General features: G+C 42.3%; 2 protein-coding genes across 2 annotated transcripts; both read right to left on the bottom strand.

The window, feature by feature from the left end:
- Positions 1 to 738: 738 nt before the first annotated feature.
- On the bottom strand, positions 739 to 19,590 carry LOC308076516 (protein ABHD18-like). The gene is made up of 13 exons (XM_080416847.1): positions 19,486 to 19,590; positions 18,393 to 18,477; positions 17,068 to 17,168; positions 14,072 to 14,147; positions 12,964 to 13,050; positions 12,400 to 12,425; positions 11,707 to 11,845; positions 11,520 to 11,609; positions 11,059 to 11,160; positions 9,376 to 9,596; positions 6,335 to 6,474; positions 2,631 to 2,793; positions 739 to 1,442 (listed from the first exon to the last, which is right to left on the bottom strand). The coding sequence occupies exons 1-13, from the start codon at positions 19,575 to 19,577 to the stop codon at positions 1,382 to 1,384; spliced, it is 1,383 nt and encodes a 460-aa protein (XP_080272973.1). The 5' UTR covers positions 19,578 to 19,590; the 3' UTR covers positions 739 to 1,381.
- LOC308076378 (kelch domain-containing protein 3-like) lies at positions 4,612 to 5,538 on the bottom strand (the record flags this gene model as incomplete). The annotated part of the gene is made up of 1 exon (XM_080416611.1): positions 4,612 to 5,538. One exon carries the CDS (start codon positions 5,536 to 5,538, stop codon positions 4,612 to 4,614), a length of 927 nt encoding a protein of 308 aa, XP_080272737.1.
- Positions 19,591 to 20,700: the final 1,110 nt, after the last annotated feature.

The raw sequence follows: 20,700 nt of genomic DNA, 5'->3' as shown, positions 1-20,700 counted from the left end.
TCTGGTCAAACAGAGTCAGGGTGTTGACTCACTGGAAACACTCTGCTACACCAGTGGGTCTCAAAGTGTGGTCCAGGGACCCTCATGGGTCCTTGAGGGGGTTCCAAATGGCCCCTGACGGGTGTGTAACTCTGAGAGGGTCCATTTGGTTTCATTTCTACACTCTCCGAGTTATGAGGGTCCTTGAAATTAAACAGTTTGAGGACCGCTGTGCTACACTAAATGGAACAGAGCCTTCATTCTTATCATTGCCTGTGAAGGAATTAAGGAAGAGGCCCAATTTCCAATATGGCTGCTTCGCAAAAAGCCTATTATGCTGCTTCAGTCACTTCAAGTCTAGTAGCTACGTCAGTACAGTGACACGGGCTTGCTAGGTGTTCACTTTAGCAATCGTTAAAGTTTACATATTAATATTAAAAGGCATAGTATGTAGCTTTTCCCTGTGTTTTTTCATAAAACAATGCATATTTTTTTGACCCATACTTCCCCTCTATAGCAGCAGTTATCAGTCACTACAGTAGTGTGGTGGTGTTTACCTACAGAAACACGGTCCTCTCACTGTATTTTGGTTGGGTTTGTTTTGGTAGACAGGGATGTTTTTGGTCCGTCTACTAAAACTTACAGTGAAAACACCAAACTACAGCGAGAGGACAGTGTGTTTCTGCAGGTAAACATCACCACGCTACTGTAGCGGCTGATAACTGCTGATATAGCAGGAAATGTATTGTATTGAAAAAAGTATTGTTGCGTTACGTAAACACAGGGGAAAGTAACATACTGTGCCTTTAACTCAGAGTTCCATTATGTTAATGGTACGTTTTTTTGTGTTTACTTTCTAGGATGGGGACATGTAGAAATGCATGGCATTAATTCATTTATTATATTTGGCATTGTATGCAGACTGGAACACGCACACACACACACACACACACACACACTCCACAAGGGCTCAAACTCAATGGAAAACGCCTAAATACTGCAATTAGTTTAAGGCCGTTAACAAAACCCAAATCTCCATATAGGTCAAATGAAAGGCAGTTTGTTTTTCTGTGCATGAGTTTAAACATGCCATAAATATCATAATCTATTCATAACTAGAGGTCATATAATCTATTAATATGTTTTCCTTATAAAAATACCCATAATCTCATTAGAAGAGGCCAGCATTTTAAACATGTACATTTACTGGCTGGAACTGATGCTAATACAAAATAGGTCAAATTAGCACCCAGCATTTCTAATGCTAAATCCTTCAAGTGAGATGTTCTTTTTCTCCAGCCAATCCGGGACAGGGATGACAAGTCACATGGTCTCTGCCGATTGGACCGTAGCCCTGGGGTCACTTCCTGTGAGGGAGGGGTCTTCTCGGAGGTCGCCGTGGCTACGGCGGTGTGTTGGAATACTTGTGAAGATATCTGTCAAAGGCGTCGTAGATGGCCTGCCTGGAGATGACACAATCACACTGGGTTTAGACCAGGGGTCTTCAACAGGGGGTCGGGGACCCCTAGGGGGTCCTCAGAGTTGCTAAAGGGGGGCCGGCCGATTAATTAAGTTACCGGCCGATTAATCAGCGCCAATATTTGTCTTTAACTCTTTAACTGCCAGAGTAAAATTGTAATTGTCACCCCAGTGCCAGCGAAAGCTAATGTTTTGACCTACCTTTATTTTCTGTGAACGCTGTCTACACGGTGATCCCCTGGATCACCGTGTGGACAACACGGTGGCAACGGTGAAAATTGCTGAACGTGGTAATCCGTTCCATAGTTGCGGCAAGTTGAAAATAGCATGTTTTGCCAAAAATACATAGTAAAACACAGGAGCCGAGATACAGAATATTTCCCTAATATTTTCAATTGTCAATGGCCATGTGGACCAAGTACCATTGACTCGAAAACGCGTCCATGGCAGTTAAAGAGTTAATATATATATATATATAATCGGTCGTTATTCCTTTTTTTTTGCCCGATTTCTCTCTGAATCTAATGATTTATGGATATCAGTCCAATTTCAGCCGATTATTATTAGTATTTTTTTTGGCCTATCTGTAGATAGAACACCAATCACAGCTTTCTATGTCCATGAGCAAGTGCACTGGTATCAAAGCACAGGTTCATAACTTGTAGATTTGTTAGTTTGTGGGAGAAAACTAGCAGCCAGGGCAGTTCTGCTTGTTTTTATTTTCACATTATTACTGATGCCGAAAAAAACAAACAAAAAAAGGTAATCGGTTCTTGATCGTCCATCGGACTTCCCTATACTCTCAATATCGGTCGATCACTACATCTATCCATCTACAGGTTACCTGAACAGGTTCTGTTTGAACAGTTTAAATGTTACGGTTACCTGAACAGGTTCTGTTTGAACAGGCATAATGTTGAGGTTACCTGAACAGGTTCTGTTTGAACAGGTAGAACGTTGAGGTTACCTGAACAGGTTCTGTTTGAACAGGTAGAACGTTGAGGTTACCTGAACAGGTTCTGTTTGAACAGGTAGAATGTAGAGGTTACCTGAACAGGTTCTGTTTGAACAGGTAGAACGTTGAGGTTACCTGAACAGGTTCTGTTTGAACAGGTAGAATGTTGAGGTTACCTGAACAGGTTCTGTTTGAACAGGTAGAATGTTAAGGTTACCTGAACAGGTTCTGTTTGAACAGGTAGGCACTGATGTGTCCTCCGTTCAGGTACCGGACCTCACATCCAGGCCAGATGTCCTGCAGGCTGAGGACTCCCGTACGAGGGATGTAGGCGTCCTCCTTAGCCTGGACCACGATGATGAGGCTGGGGTCCACGGGAACTGCAAGGAACAAGGGACATTTTAGATTTTAGATTAGATTGTAGCCCCACCCCTGCCAATATCCAGGTCCCTTATCGCCCCCCCCCACCCGATATTCAGGTCCCTTAGTGTTGGGTGGGAGGAGTATAGGACAAAGGCTCTACTGCGTCCTCTCGGTGGAGGCTCCTCACGGGCAGGTGAGTACGGGTCGGATCCATATTTTATCAAAATCACTCTGGGTCGGGTCGTATCGGTTCTATTACCTCGGAACTCGGGTCTGTCTATCATTATGTGTAATACCCGAGTGGATCCGCAAAAGACCCTGATCAGGAGAGAAACTTTAACTTTTGTGATGATTATGCTAGTCTGCGATCCGATTACAGCAGCGGAAAAAACTAAAAAAGTTGAGCTACGCAATGAATGTGCAGTTTGCGCACCATACTGCAAGGCAAGTCAGCTGCAGCTGCCAGGCTGATTTGAAAACTCAGATGTGCAATCATGGATTCCTCCGACACTGTTGTCCTCAACCAGGTGAAAGCAAATCTTTAATCAAAAAATTGTCATTGGTCAATAGGTCTATTATTTCATAAAGTCCACATTTATAGACAAAGAAAACGTATTAAATTAATAGCCTACCGATCTGCGCATTATTTATTTTTGTATTCGTTTCATGTGCGCTTTTTTGAAGGGGTGTCTGTGTCGGGTCTGTAAAATCTCGGAACCAATCGGAATCGGACCAAATTGTCACGGGTCCACTCGGCTCAGTGCCGTTATTTGAAGAAAAGAAAATCTTGGAACGGTTCAGAATGGGACCACAATTCAGGGGTCCATTTCGGTTCGGTCCGTTTTATTGGACCCGTGAAGAACTCTACTGTGATCTGTGCTTTATTAATCTGTGCCAGTGAGTCATTTTATTTTAGTTTATTGTCTGGCTGAATGCGGGTCAGCGGTGGGCCGTAGACTATGTTTAATGCTCCCGTCTGTTCGTCTGTGTGTCCGTGTCTCTGTGAAACTTTGCACGCACACTCCCAGAGTGGGCCAAGGGAAAAACTGGCCTCATGGTGGCGCTATAACAGGGCCCTTCACGTTTTGGTCTATAATGCTTGAACCTTAGGTCCTACAGTCAAACATTTTCCCTGGAGTCCTTGGCACCACTCCCCCATGTAGGCTACGGTGATAAGATTTCTTTGCCATTTTGCGTTTTCTCAGAGGAGCGCTCTTTTTTATGTTTTATGTTTAAATGCTTTTTGTTGCTGTTGGTAGTCATGGCTGCCAGTTCCCACCTGATGTTGTGTGGGAGTTCAGACTGCTCCACACCGTACTGAATGACCGCTAGCTTACATAACGTCTTCAGGCTAGGACTTAAGTCTAAGACATACAGGCAGGGTTCCCACACATTTTTACCAACGAATTTCCAAAACTTTTCCAACACTTTTCCAGAATATTTAACCCAATTTCCAAGCCTGTATAACATTATTATATATAACATTCAGCGCAATAATGAGTCTCTTACTCTTATGTGCAATGCCCAAAGACAGGCAGTGTAGCAAAAATAAAGAACTAAACTAAAAACTAAAAAATTGACTAACTACGCATCACGCTGCAGCACGTTGTGAGCTTGTAGATCTGTTATTTTTGTCACGTCCGGTATACATTAGGCTGCAATCACGCAGCCCGTTCGGAAAGAAAATACATATTTTGTGTAATGTTATAGATGTTTTGGAAAGAAATTGCCAAAAACAATGCATAGCCAAATATTTTTCCAGGACCCTTGATAAATCCCAGGACCCTAGACAAATTCCAAATCTTTTCCAGGACTGGAAAAAGATTTTTCTAATTTCAAAATATTTCCAGGAATTTCATGACCGTGGGTACCCTGTACAGGTCATTGGCTGTTTTTATTCCTCCTCCGAGGATGATACGATCTCCCACCATGCAACAGCACATCCTCCTCAACGTCGGAGACGGTCCTTTCCCCTTGGGTTCAACCTTCTTCCAGGAGAAGGTCTCTGGATTGAATTTCCACAGATCATTGAAGGTCTGGTCCCTGGTGTGACCACCAAATGTGTACAGCTCTCCATTGTAGGCAAAGGCTGAATGATCTATACATCCTGCTGGAAGGAGCTGTGCAGAAGGAATGTTCAGCCAGCAGTTGGTCTCTGTGTCAAACACTCTGATGATGTTGTGGTCCCTCCAGTCCCTGCCCCCAAATACAAACATCTTTGTCCCGATGATGGTGGCAGAGTGACGTGATGAAGCAGGTGCTGTAGTGCCTCTGGTGTTAATTAAAGACCAGACCATTGTGGTGGTGTCCAACTTGTACATGTCATTAGTCTCTCCAGTCAGCAGGGTGTATCCTCCATGGATAAACATGACCTTCCCCAAGACACAGGCTGAGTGGTCCTCCCTCCCCTCTGGAACAGACCCAGAAACCTCGGGTTTGGACCATCTGTGGGTGTCCACATCAAATGCATAAATCACAATGAAGGAACTGGACCCTGTAAAGAGGTAGATGATATCTCCTATCAGCACAGTCCTGTGGAGATGGCTCTCGGATTTAAGCTCAAGGTGACGTTCTCCTCTTGCAGGTGTCACCGGGAGCAAGTTCCTCCAGCGCAAAGACACCGAGTTGAAGACGTGCACGTCCGTCCGAGCCATGTCGTCGACACAGAGCCCGTTAAAGGCGTACACATAGTCTCCAACTGCGATAGTGGTATTAACAAATGTTATCGGTGCTCCATTCAGATGTACCGTCCAGTTAAACATTTCTCACGCCGTACTTTGAGTCGGATTTGGACTGAAATCACGGAGTCCCGTTATGCACGTTATCGCTTATATTGCTTCGTGGCACAAATGTCACGTAAAGTTTCACAAATCCACAAAGCCGATGAGTTGGGTTGGCCAATCGAGGAAATAGATGACTGTTGATCTCCTAATGTGGCAAATGTAAGCCATGCGCTACACAGCGGACAGTCTGTTTAGCAGTGTTCACAGAAAGATTCAGAGGAAGATGCTAGGCAGCTGGACTTGTCACAGCTAGATTTCATCCATACTGTATCCTTATCAAGGTGATGGTAAGACTTATTTAGGCTATTGTGTGGCGTTCATGTGATCAATATATTATGAATGAATACAGCGACATTGGAGGCTCGGTCTGTTGCCTCCTGCGTCATTAAGGCATGATTGTCTATTTTCATCATTACGTGAAACTGACACGCTGAGGCTAATAATTTAGCTCTAAATACAACTGATATGTAAATAAAGATCGGTTGGAATTTGTATCACGTCTATATAATATACATCCAAACAATAGATTGTTTAAAATACACATGTCTTTCTTGTCTTTTATGTGTGATGACAGATGTTGGGCGCAGCAATATTTTATTTGAGGTTTGGCAATATTGTAATTGAGTTTGCATGAAGAATAAGGCATTCTAATAACATAATACGAAAGGTCCATCTATCTATCAGGTCTGTCTCCGAGCAGCCCAGACAGACAGACAGACAGACAGACAGACAGACAGACAGACAGATAGATGTGCATGCGTGTGATGCTACTAACCAGAGAAGTTGGCCATGTGAGTGCATTCATCCATCACTCCCTTCATGAAGCACAGGGACTCTCTCTGTAAGGACTGCCTGTAAGGAGGGCTCTGGGCCGCGCCGGAGCTCTTCTGATGCCTGGTGTCAGCATGGAGGATGCTAAGAGGACACACTATATATAATAAATATACAAACAAACAAACCTTGATACCTCATTGGCCTCTGCAGTTCATTGGAGCGACCTGTATCGTGGCCGCCATTTTGGAGAAGGTAAGCTTGCTGACTACTGGCCAATCACAGCGCGTCTTTTCCGGGACTTGGCAGAACAAGTCCCGGAAAGTCCTCTACTGCAGGGGCCAATATTCTCTCTCTCTCTCTCTCTCTCTCTCTCTCTCTCTCGTTTTCACATATATATGATTTGTAAGCGGTTTTCGTCGGTTTTCTCAAAACAAAATAAGGCATTGGATTCCTCATATATGACAACCAAAAAAAAATTCAACCTAAAAAAAATTCAATCAAGTTTCTACCTGGTTTAGTCAAAAGGATATGTTTTTATACATTTCAGTATGGTGGTGGCCACTATCTTTAAAGGGCAAGACCACTTTGGTAGAGGTTTCGGTTGTGTAGTTACCTTGCCATGATGTAACTCCAAAGGTGGGCAAGAAATAAAAAAATAATTGCTCCATTGATTAGAAATTGATAATTCTAAAAATGCTCCTCATTGACTTACATTGTACGGTAAAACTGCTCTCAAAGTCACTCTTTTAGCACAAAAACGAACGCAAACAAAGTTGATTCAGACAATATAGAACATCACCAAACCTTTTTTTTTTTAAATAAAAATGTCAACTTCCTGTTGATTTTGCCATTTTTAATAAGTAGAAAACCCGGACTGGATCGGCGGATCCGGATCCAGATCTTCAAATAGTAAAATCAACAGGAAGTTGACATATATTTTTTTTGATGGAGGGGAAGGGAACTGGTTGGAATAACGTGTTCCTTCCACGCGCTACGTCCAACCAGGGAAACTACCCCCTGTCAGGTGACAAGAAGGTCAGTTGGCTCTCATGCATTGAAGGAGGCATGAGCTCGGCCCTGGCCTCCCTAGGTTGGCAGGGGACCGTAACATAGAACCTAACCTAAACCTAACCCTAACCATAACCTTAGTGGGGGAACATAGGTCCGGGGAACATAGGTATGACCCCGTTGGCAGAGGGAAGGTAGTGCCCAGGATTACATAGACAATTGGCACTGGGTGTAAAAAAATAGGTTTACAAAATCGTGGGATAAAAATGTAAGTAAAAAAAAAAGAAGTTGACATTTTTATTAAAAAAACAAACAGTACTGGGTTTGGTGATGCTCTAGATTGTCTGAATCAGCTATGTTTGGGTTCATTTATGTGCTAAAAGAGTGACTTTAAGAGTTGTTTTACCGTACAATGTAAGTCAATGAGGAGCATCTTTTGCATTATCAATTTCTAATCAATCGAGAAATTATTTTTGATTTCTTGCCCACCTTTGGGGTTACATCATGGCAAGGTAACTACACAACCCAAACCTCTACTAAAGTGGTCTTACCCTTTAAATGGTCCATTCTGAGGCATTAATAGACATGTTTGAGCTGGGCACACAGAAAACATAAATTAGCACGATTTGGCAACAGGGTAAAAAAATTATGAAATCTGACCTAGACTACCAAAGTTGACGATCATTTGAGGTTCGATTATTTATTTGACAGTCCTACAGTGTCAAGTTTTTGTCAGTGAAAAAAAATGGTAGCCGACGAAATGAACACTGCTCTACTACTAGAGTTCTCAACAGGCCTGAAAAGTAAGGCCCGGGCCCTATCTGGGCCGGCCCGAGGTTCGCCGATTTGTGTTTGTTTTAGTTTTGGCCATTGTCACACGTTTTTCTTAAATAACACCGGCTAAGACGTTCGGATGGCGACAAACTATATACCTGAGTAAAGTTCACTTTCAGCTGCATCCAACACATCCACTGCCATTTCTGTCACCCTTACCATTAGGCCACTAGGGGCAGTTGTACCGTTAGGCCGCTAGGGGCAGTTGTACCGTTAGGCCACTAGGGGCAGTTGTACCGTTAGGCCACTAGGGGCAGTTGTACCGTTAGGCCACTAGGGGCAGTTGTACCGTTAGGCCACTAGGGGCAGTTGTACCATTAGGCCACTAGGGGCAGTTGTACCGTTAGGCCACTAGGGGCAGTTGTACCATTAGGCCACTAGGGGCAGTTGTACCGTTAGGCCACTAGGGGCAGTTGTACCGTTAGGCCACTAGGGGCAGTTGTACCGTTAGGCCACTAGGGGCAGTTGTACCATTAGGCCACTAGGGGCAGTTGTACCGTTAGGCCACTAGGGGCAGTTGTACCATTAGGCCGCTAGGGGCAGTTGTACCGTTAGGCCACTAGGGGCAGTTGTACCGTTAGGCCACTAGGGGCAGTTGTACCGTTAGGCCACTAGGGGCAGTTGTACCGTTAGGCCACTAGGGGCAGTTGTACCATTAGGCCACTAGGGGCAGTTGTACCATTAGGCCACTAGGGGCAGTTGTACCGTTAGGCCACTAGGGGCAGTTGTACCGTTAGGCCACTAGGGGCAGTTGTACCGTTAGGCCACTAGGGGCAGTTGTACCGTTAGGCCGCTAGGGGCAGTTGTACCGTTAGGCCGCTAGGGGCAGTTGTACCGTTAGGCCACTAGGGGCAGTTGTACCGTTAGGCCACTAGGGGCAGTTGTACCGTTAGGCCACTAGGGGCAGTTGTACCGTTAGGCCACTAGGGGCAGTTGTACCGTTAGGCCACTAGGGGCAGTTGTACCGTTAGGCCACTAGGGGCAGTTGTACCGTTAGGCCGCTAGGGGCAGTTGAAATGTACTTTTTGGGGTTAATATATTTTTTTCTTCACTGAACCCGAGGCTCGGCCCGGCCCGACTAATTAGCATAGATGTTGAGGCCGGCCCCAAAACGTCTGGTCGTGTAGGGTCGGGTTCGGGCAGTATCTGAGAACTCTACCTCCTACAGCCAAAGACAAATAACACTGAACCTCTCATTACCGTGGTGTTGTTCCAGATGACAGCAGCGTGTCCACTCCAGCAGCACCGCGGCCCCCGTCAGACGGTCCACCCACGACCCCTGACCTGTGAGCAGCAGACTGAGACTGGGCCCCTGGGCCCCTGGGCTCCTTGTCTCGGGTCAGGCCCAGGAGGTGAGCCAGCGAGCCCAGACCGTCCGGGGAGTTCTTCAGCAGGTCCAGACCCATCTTAAAGGAATCAGCCTGAACAGAGAGACAGAGACATAACACCTGATTTATACCTGGCTGATCTCATGGATTCATCCATTATAAGACCGAACGCATCTGTGTCATGTTAACATTTATTTGGGCTATTCAAAAATAGCAGATCTACAAGCTCTGGTGCCGCGCTATGAGCTTGTAGATCTGCTATTTTTGAAAAATCTTGAACATTTGTGCAAATCTTTGAATATATATTTTTAAAGCGAACATTTGTAACTCAAATCATTTGAACACTCATTATGTTGTCCCAGCCCCCCCCCCCCCCCCCCCCCCCCCAGAAGCAAAGATTTAAGTTACAAATGTTCATGTTTAAAAAGTATATATTCAAAGATTTGCAAAAATGTTCACCATTTAAAAAAAATAGCAGATCTACAGGCTCATAGCGGGGCACTATGAGCTTGTAGATCTGCTATTTTTTAATAGCCGAAGAAATCTAAAAATGACACAGATGCGTTCAGGGTCTTAATGGGTTAAAGCAAAATAAAATCTCACGACTGAAAATGTTTGTATCCTAATGTACAATTAGCACCCTCTGAGACACAATCATCATGGTACTACAGAGAGCAGATCTACAAGCTCACAACAACAACACAGAACCCTCTGAGACACAATCATCATGGTACTACAGAGAGCAGATCTACAAGCTCACAACAACAACAACAACACAGCACCCTCTGACACACACACACTTTTTCACGTCAAGGAGCCACAAATTGATACATATAAGACCCCCATTTGAAAAGGTATGCCAGGGCCCCCCAAAAGAGACTTTTTTTAAGGTTATATAGCAGTGATTCTCAACCATTTTAATTTCAAGGAACCCAATTTGATATGCATTATTAGGCCATTGACCACCATTTAATTTTTTTAATCTCTGGAACCCGAAATCTACACTGAATCATCAATGTTAATCTAACTCAGAGAGTGTACAAATGGAACCAAATGGACCCCTCCCCCAACACCACTGACGTGCCCTTGTGCAAGGCACTGAACCCCCAACTGCTCCAGTGGAGCTCCTAAGGGCCAACAGTATCAGACTGAGGTTGTACTGGTCAGCTCCCAGTACAACAGTATCAGACTGTGGTCAGCTCCCAGTACAACAGTATCAGACTGTGGTTAGCTCCCAGTACAACAGTATCAGACTGTGGTCAGCTCCCAGTACAACAGTATCAGACTGTGGTCAGCTCCCAGTACAACAGTATCAGACTGTGGTCAGCTCCAGTACAACAGTATCAGACTGTGGTCAGCTCCCAGTACAACAGTATCAGACTGTGGTCAGCTCCCAGTACAACAGTATCAGACTGTGGTTGTACTGGTCAGCTCCCATGGTCCTAATAGACATGTCTGTCTGTGTCTATGTGCAGGGCGTTGCTGGAAATGAGCTTTTGTGCTCAGCTAGTATCCTGGATAAATAAAGAAATAAAACAATAAAAAGGAGACCTACCCCACAGTACTCCAACAGGTGGACGATCTCCTCCTCATAGACTGAATTGATGGCATACTGCTTCTCCAGCTGTCTCCAGCTCACCGCTTTACTCAGCACCCCCTACACACACACACACACACACACACACACACACGTAAACACACACATACACACACACACACACACACACACACACATACACACATACACACACACGTAAAAACACACACACACACACACACACGTGTGAATAAACACTGTTCAGGGCTACAGCTCCAGCAAGTGAACATGTGGTATGTCATGTACAGTGATGTTCAATTCTTGTTTTATTTATACTGTGTGTTCAACCTCTCAGCACATATGTGTACACACACACACACACACACACACACACACACAGACAGACACACACACACACACACAAAACTGTGGTGAACACACTGAATGCAGTGAATAAAGGTTATATAGTGTTATCTTACTGTGGTGAACACACTGGATGCAGTAGACCAGGAGAGGCAGGGGATCAGAGGGATGGGCTTAGGCCAGTTGGTCACTGCCAGGGACGCCATCTACACACACACACACACACACACAAAACACAAACTTCAATTTTCTTTCGAACACAGATTTTATGAAAGACATTTTTTTACTACAACATCTACTTACGTATCCTCCCATGGAGATCCCGGTTATTCCTAGTGGCCCGTAGCCCTCTCTCTCTAGCCAATGGAGAAGTGCCGCCGACTCCAGGATCAAAGCCCCGCCCATCACAAAGAGGTCCGACACGTTCTTCAAACTGGAGCGCCTACAATACCCAGCATTCCCACGTTCAACATGACAGCCTACAATTAACTGCAGTACTACAATACCCACAATTCCCAACAACACGACAGCCTACAATTAACTGCAGTACTACAATACCCACAATTCCCAACAACACGACAGCCTACAATTAACTGCAGTACTACAATAGCCACAATTCCCAACACCACGACAGCCTACAATTAACTGCAGTACTCAAGCCCCAAGAACAGAGAGAAAACTTAAGTCATGGTGGCCGATTCTGGTACTGCAGCTTACTACAGCTGGGGCCAGACACATGAACAGGCGAAAAAGGTTGCGACCAATGATAATATCTATAATATACCATCTCTGTGATATCATTAACTGCAATTACAAAAGGTCCACAATGAAAATAAGCTTTCCAGCTTTTCCTTTTCCCAGATTTGTACACATGTATGTTCATGCATATGCATTTGTAAAAAAAAAAACATACATCAAACATGAAACCCCAAAATGCTCCGACACACACAGAACTATGTGTCATTTTAATAATAATATAAATATAAGTTGACTTACATTTGGTCTCTGGGTTTCCGATAGCCATGTGAAGGTTAAGTCAAGGAATGGACACAAGACTGTGACAATGGATATAAACTAGTGTACAACTTATTTATAATGCTATGATGCTTAGTGACTAAAAGCTTTCAATCAAAACAATCTGTGTGTGAATACAACATAAATAACAACTGCGCTGGTTGGAGGTAACCTCATAACCTCATAACCTGTCACATTTGTGAGCTTGTAGATCTGCTATTTTCAGAATAAATCTAGCTTTAGTTAATCACTGAAGCCCAATTTATACTTCAGCATACGACAGCGTCGCATCGTGAGGAAATAGCCGAAAGTGATTGAATTAACACTCAGGATTTGACAGTATAAAGGATATAATAAGGGTGTTACAGTATAAAGGATATAATAAGGGTGTTACAGTATAAAGGATATAATAACGGTGTTACAGTATAAAGGATATAATAAGGGTGTTACAGTATAAAGGATATAATAAGGGTGTTACAGTATAAAGGATATAATAAGGGTGTTACAGTATAAAGGATATAATAAGGGTGTTACAGTATAAAGGATATAATAAGGGTTCTCCAGCAGCAGTGAAGCCATGGCCGTCTCTTTGATCATGGGTCTGGCCATCAGGGTCCGTCTGCGCCAGAAATACTGCACACATTATATAGCATAATATTATTACACTCATATAAATACTGCACACATATATAGCATAATATTATTACACTCATATAAATACTGTACACATATATAGCATAATATTATTACACTCGTATAAATACTGCACACATATATAGCATAATGTTATTACACTCATATAAATACTGTACACATTATATAGCATAATGTTATTACACTCATATAAATACTGTACACATATATAGCATAATATTATTACACTCGTATAAATACTGCACACATATATAGCATAATGTTATTACACTCATATAAATACTGTACACATTATATAGTATAATGTTATTACACTCATATAAATACTGTACACATATATAGCATAATATTACACTCATATAAATACTGTACACACATATAACAACATAGCCGATCTACAAGCTCACAACGCGTCACAGTGCGATACATTGTGAGATTGTAGATCTGCTATTTTCAGAGCACAACACCCGAGCGCAACCAAACATAAAATGACTTGTCTTTGGCCTGGCTCAATGTAGCCTGACAGCGCGTTGCGAGTTCGACTCCCGATCCCGACGGACTTTGCTGCATGTCTCTCCCCTTCTCTCTCCCCATTTCCTGTCAGCCTACTGTCATGTCAAATAAAGGCATAAAAGCCCCCACAAAAATAATAAAATGACACGTCTTTTAGTTCTACTGGGTCTCTTCTCCACTAGATCCCTCCCTGACATTTTAGTCTAGTTTTTATTTGTTGACAAAATTGTCAATATATTTAGTCTTAGTTTTAGTCATCATAGCTTAGTTATTATGTAGTTTTTATGTAGTTTTCGTCAGTGGAAAAAGGTAGTCGGCCAACATTTTTCGTCATAGTTTTAGTCGTTAAAATCAACACTGCTTATAAAGGGACCAGCATGAAAAGATAGATCCTTGATCTCACAGGCCAAGCAGTGGAGATCAGCTAACATGGGTGTGAGATATGTTCACGGTGTGTTTGTATTACGATGAAGGGTACAGATCTTACATGGTCTCCAGTCCCGGCCAGGTGGATGCATACCGGTCTGTTCTTCTTCCACTTCTTAGGAACTATGAACTGGAACCTGCAACACAGTCATCACACGTTTGGTTCCTAACTATTAGGCATGTAACGATTTATCGTATATCGATTTAAATCGATTCAAAGTGGTGACGATTTAAATCGATGCAATAAAATATGACATCGCGATGCAACCAGCAGAGGGCGCAATCGAGTCAGTCAGACTCCATTCCTTGTTATCCGCCTACTATTTTGTCCCCTCAGGGCCACCATAGCTCCCTCCGTCGGTCTCTTCTTCACTCACTCAATGGCAGGCTATGAACGGAGAGTGGGGTTCACGTCCTCTCAGTCTATGAAATCTAAACAACTAGGCGATCGCACTGCATAAAGAGGGAAATGTGCGTCGCATGTAAACATGTTTATTTGATTGATGAAAAGCCCAAACTATACCTTTTACCCCCTCCCCCATCTGACAATATTGTTAGCTGTTGTTAGCCTGTCTGATTTAAACTCTGTAGGAAACATACAACTGATAGGCTTCTAATGAAAACGGCTAATTCTGGAGCGCCTCGGTGCGGCTGCCGCTGCAGAGTACAATGAATAATAATCTATATGAATAATAATAATTTAACAATTGTATCAGACTGCTGACAACGTCAAACTCCTTTCAACACTGTCTTTCAGATATATAGCGAATTTCATTGATACTACTAATCAATTAATTATTATCTAATCTCATTTGGAGCAGTTTAAAACAGTTTCCCTTATTACATAAATGTGTTGTTTTATACAGAATGCTGAGAATGTAGCATAGATAAAAAATAACTTGTAAATCCCAAGGCAAAGCCTTAGTTTGTTTATTTGAAGAGGTTTTCTTTATCATTTATTTCATCTGGGATATATGTTTCAAAATTCATTTATTTATTTAGGTTTATTATTTATAGACTTATATATTTAAAGTTATTATTTAACAAATAACATGTCTTAATGTGTCAGTTAATACATGTACCTCATGAATAAAAAGGCTTTATTTAATTTCATATATTAAAAAGAGGATAAGAGAAAATATAGTTTTTAAAACATACATGATTTTTGTAAAATAAATAAAAATAAAGGTTTTTCAGTAATTTTTTTTGAAAATAAATGTGCTTAAAAAATCGTGAGAAAATCGTGAGAAATCGTATCGTGAACCTCGAATCGTGATTCGAATCGTATCGTGAGTTGAGTGAATCGTTACATGCCTACTAACTATCATTCATGTAATAGCTGGGGATCCCTTGGAGTACACCACACTGAGAACCCAGAGGCCCATCTTTTTTTTCTTTTAAATGTTCCTTTTCTGTTTTTTCTCTTTGCTCCACACAACAACAAATAACAAATAATGGAGCTTTTCACACAAACTAATTTCACCCACTTCTTCACACCTGTAAAGCTCTGATGTGACAATAACATTGATTCTGATCCTGCTTGTGATTCTGTGTCTATCTGAAGGTAATAACATACATCGTTGCATGTTTCATTAAAACCGGGAACGCATCTGTGTAACCACTTAAACCATTATTTTATACTTTGGCTATTCAAAAATAGCAGATCTACAAGCTCATAGTAGCTCATAGATCTGCTATTTTTGAAAAATCGTAAATATTTGTGCAAATCTTTGAATGTATATATATTTTTAAAGCGAACATTTGTCAAATCTTTGCTTCTGGGGGTCTCTGGAATATTTTGAGATGGGGGTCCGTGGCCAAATACATATAATTTTTGGGGGTCCTTGACATGACAATGTTTCTACTGATAATATAGCATTTTTTTAAAATCTGTTTCAGACTTGTGTGGAATCCACCAAATTGCAATTTCTTTCACGATTTTTCAGAAATTAGCAGATCTACAAACTCATAGCACGGCACTCTGTGCCGCGTGCTATGAGCTTCTAGATCTGCTATTTTTGAATGGGCAAAGACATCTTAAAAAGACACAGATGTGTTCCCGGTCTTACTGGGTTAAGGCGTCAGCATGGACAGCGGTTGTAAAGTTAAACTCATGCTGGCACACAGAAACACCTGAATGAAAAACATTCCATGTTATCAGCAGCTGTGTTTGTCTGTTAAAATGCCTGCCACCGTGAAAAGGCTCCATTGTGTACCTTCTAACACCATAACAGTCAGGCCGATAAGAAGAAAGGGTATACTATACTATACGCCATGTTGAACCCTTGGGTTGTATATAAATACCTGGCCATGATATATTAAGTCCAACTATTATTCATTGATTCTATGATTGAGGAACCAGAGGTAGTGACTCATTCTCTCATTTTATGGTGAAAAAGGTCAATAAAAAGCAGGGCGAACACTGGTCCTGTGAAACTGTCTGTGGTCATGGCACACGCGCACACACACACACACACACACACACACACACACACACACACACACACACACACACACACACACACACACACACACACACACACACACACACACACACACACACACACACACACACACACACACACACACACACACACACACACACACACACACACACAAGTTTAACAGTCTTAGGTTTTTATCTGTGATGACAGGGTTGAATGAAAGGCTGAACTTGAAACAACTGCAAAAACATTTCTCTGAACTTTGACCAAACTAATTCCTCAGAAGGCCAGCTCACTTTGTTTTCTGTTCAAACCACGTGAGACGCTCATTCAAATTCAAAAGCATCATAAGTAGCAGATCTACAAGCTCAAAACGAGCTTGTAGATCTGCTCCGTATGATGCTTTTGTGTGACGCTGTAAGCATGATCACGCAGGGCGTTCAATTTATGAAAAAAAACACCAAAACTTAAAATATGGAGATGATAGAGCAACGATATGGTAGTGTGGTGTGGTGTGGTGGGGTTGATATGGTACTCAGTGGTAGTGTGGTGTGGTGTGGTTGATATGGTACTCAGTGGTAGTGTGGTCACTGTGGTGTGGTGGGGTTGGTACCTGGCTTTAACAGACTCTGGTGGAAGGATCCCAGGGACCAGGTCTTCCAGAGGAGAGATGAAGTAGCCCTCATGGATGAGACAGTCTGACTGCTCCTCTGTCTGGGAATATCAACAATGATTATTATTACAATGTTAACATCGTTACCTTCAGCTGTGTTCACCTGTCTTTAATGTCTGCTGTGACAATGGTCTGTTGGGGAACCTTGAACAGTAGCAGCTACAAGAACAGTCATTATGTTAGTTAGTCGGTTTATGTTACGGTAGCTTTGATCCAGTGGCTCTACCAGTAAGACTTTAAAATCAGTGGCAATACATACGAGGACAAGACAAGCAATCAGATGAAAGATTAGCAGCATTTGATGTGATAATCTTTCCCATATTGTCGCTGTTGGGCAGAAACCTTTTTTGTCTCTGAGTTTCGAAGTTCCATGTTTTTTCATCAATTAAAAAGGTAGGGTAAGTGATTTACTTTTGTTAAAATAAGGGTTAAATATCTCTATATTGTGATAGTACTCACTGCTATAGAGTGTGTGTTCAGTAAAAGGAGTCTCCATGTCTCTTTAGCTCCAGCTCTTTATTAAACAGAAAATGCGTTTTCAGTGCTCTCTCCTGATTGGCTTAAATTGTGTCACCTACCTGAAAATGTACTATTATTATGTCTACTATTCTGTTTACTAAAGAGCTGGAGAGACCCCTGTGACCGAACAAAGGCTCTGTAGCAATGATTACTATATCAGCATATAGTACTTTAACCTTTTAACAACATTTTTTTTTACCAAAAAATATCACTTACCCAAACTTTAAATCCCCACTTCATCATACAAGAGTGTCGCACAAAAGTAGTGAAAATAGCAGATCTGCAAGCTCACAACGCTGCTCAAACGATGTGAGGCATTGTGAGCTTGTAGATCAGCTATTTTCACTATTTTCAAAGGCCGACGGAAATGGCAGTAGATGTGTTGGATGCAGCTCAAAGTGAACTAGGAATCTAGTTTGTCGCCGTCTGACCTTCCCAGCCCGTGTTATGAAAGAAAGACGGGTGACGATGGCCGAACTCAATTGAAAATGGCCGTTTTCAAGATGTTTTGGCCATTATCTCTGGAACGGAAGGTCCAATTTGCTCAGTTCGAAGCTTGTTGGATGTGTGACTTTGAGGACATTAAGCAAATAATTACACCTTTTTGGGTTTTTGGGCCTAAAAGAATAGTAATTGTTCAGGCCCGTTGAGAACTAGAAGTAACGGTTTTGGACAGGTTTCCACCTGACGGGGACGATTATGCCAGACAGACAGACAGACAGACAGACAGACAGACAGACACATACCTTGTTTATGTAGACAGGATAGTCTTTGGGGACCAGGTCCTTACACCTCTCTCTGTCACCAATGATCTTACGGAACTCAAAGATTCTGCAGAATTACACAAACAAACAAACAGTAAGCAGCTCATTCATGAAGTAGTCACAGAATATTTATCTATTATTTTAATATATTTATAACTATTAACAATCCCCTGATGGTTGCTAATCACAAAGGCCGTTGAAAATAGCACGTCTCGTCAAAAATACATATTAAAACACAGGAGGCGAGATACATCTTTCTCTGCTTGGTTGTTTTTTTCAGCGTTTGTGGCGAGAACAAGCTATATTCAACAGCCAATAACTAAAGAACGGAGGGTCGCGGTGACACGTTTTTTCCCCCCGATGGAAGCAGAGACACTCCTCTGTCTTTTGCGACACTCTGTGTGTCGATCGTCATGGAGCGAAATATTCTGTGGCTCTTAAAAGGTTAGTAAAAAATGCTCCAAAACACTGGCAAGGGCTGATTTATCTACTCATTCATTTATTTCCTGTGGGCAGTCAATGATTTAAGGGTTTTGCCAATTATCTGGGAGCCCACATGTTATATCCTCACGGCCCGCCAACGGGCCCCGGACCACAGGTTGGTAGATAAGACACTGAACCCCTAATTGCTGCCAATGAGCCAAGTTCGCTTCATATTTTCAAAACGGCTTGATGGAAAATGTATGTGTGTGTGTGAATGTGAGAATGTAATGCACACTGTAAAGTTCTTAGGATAAAGGTGCTATATAACATGCACTACGTATACAGCATGTCATGTTAGTTTATATAAATGCACCATGTATTACAGTACATTTGGTACAGCATGTCATGTTAGTTTATATAAATGCACCATGTATTACAGTACATTTGGTACAGTATGTCATGTTAGTTTATATAAATGCACCATGTATTACAGTACATTTGGTACAGCATGTCATGTTAGTTTATATAAATGCACCATGTATTACAGTACATTTGGTACAGCATGTCATGTTAGTTTATATAAATGCACCATGTATTACAGTACATTTGGTACAGTATGTCATGTTAGTTTGTGTTGTTGTGTTCCTCTGACCTCTTGAGGTCCTCCGGCTTCCCCCATCCCTGGATGAAGAGCTTAGTGAGGAGCAGCCGTCTGTAGATCAAATCCAGCCGACTCACACCCATGGACCAGCAGCTGGCATCTAAACACACACACACACACACACACACACACACACACACACACACACACACCTCATTAAATTATTAATTCAACAGGGGGTCAGGGACCCCTAGGGGGTCCTCAGAGTTACTACTACTAGGGGGGCCGCCAAATCTTCAGGAACCTTTTATTTACATTAACCACTTGAACCCTGGCATCCCTATTCTGAGGGGAACATGAACCGAAAATAGCCGATCTACAAGCTACAACGCCGTGGTGAGCTTGTAGATCGGCTATTTTCGGCAATGCGGTGTTCTACGTTGCCTATTGAGGGTGTAGGTGGTTAACTGTCTGAAAATACACATGAATCCAACACAAAACTGATGACAGTGCTGTCAAACAAGTCTATGAAACTATCTATGAAATGTATGGAGTTTAATCTACAACACCGTTTTATACAATAATATGTAGTGGGGGTCCCTTCTTCATCTCTCTCTCAGCTAAGGGGTCCTTGGGCTGAAAAAAAGACCCCTGCCTGAAAATAATTATTTATAGAGAACCTTTTTGAACCAAGGTCTTCACACACAGAGAATAAATACAATGATAAAGGTAATACAATTCAAAACCACATGACCTTCACAGAGAGGAAAAGACGAGGAAATAAAAGCATAAATGTTATGAAATAAGCATCAGATGTTCAGACATGCAGGGGGAAGGAAGGCTGCTCCGTAACTTTATGATCACCTTTAATCTAAGGCTGACATGCAGAATGACTGACACACATCTGAACCTGACAGGTCACCTGATAGTTTTACACAACTACATTCTGACTAGAAGTCCCGGAAAAGACGCGCTGTGATTGGCCAGTAGCCACTTTGAGTGGCAGTCGGGGCAAACTCTCGCCCCCCAAAACATGATTTAGGATTCTGTGCCATCGGTAGGCTTGTACTGTATGTCATAAAGGTTGTGTGGAACACAGACACACAGACAGTGTGATTGTTAACAACACACATAAGTACAGTGTCAGTGAGAAAGACATGTCTGCTTTCATAACATTGTTCTGTAATGTAATGTAATGTAATGTAATGTAATGTAATGTAATGTAAAGTATGTCCTCTTGCTCTGCTCTCTGTGGTTACATTTCCT

The sequence above is a fragment of the Gymnoscopelus braueri genome (assembly GCF_963280865.1).
Source record: "Gymnoscopelus braueri genome assembly, chromosome: 20".
NCBI classification, from domain to species: domain Eukaryota; kingdom Metazoa; phylum Chordata; class Actinopteri; order Myctophiformes; family Myctophidae; genus Gymnoscopelus; species Gymnoscopelus braueri.
This window is presented reverse-complemented; position numbering and strand designations above follow the sequence as displayed.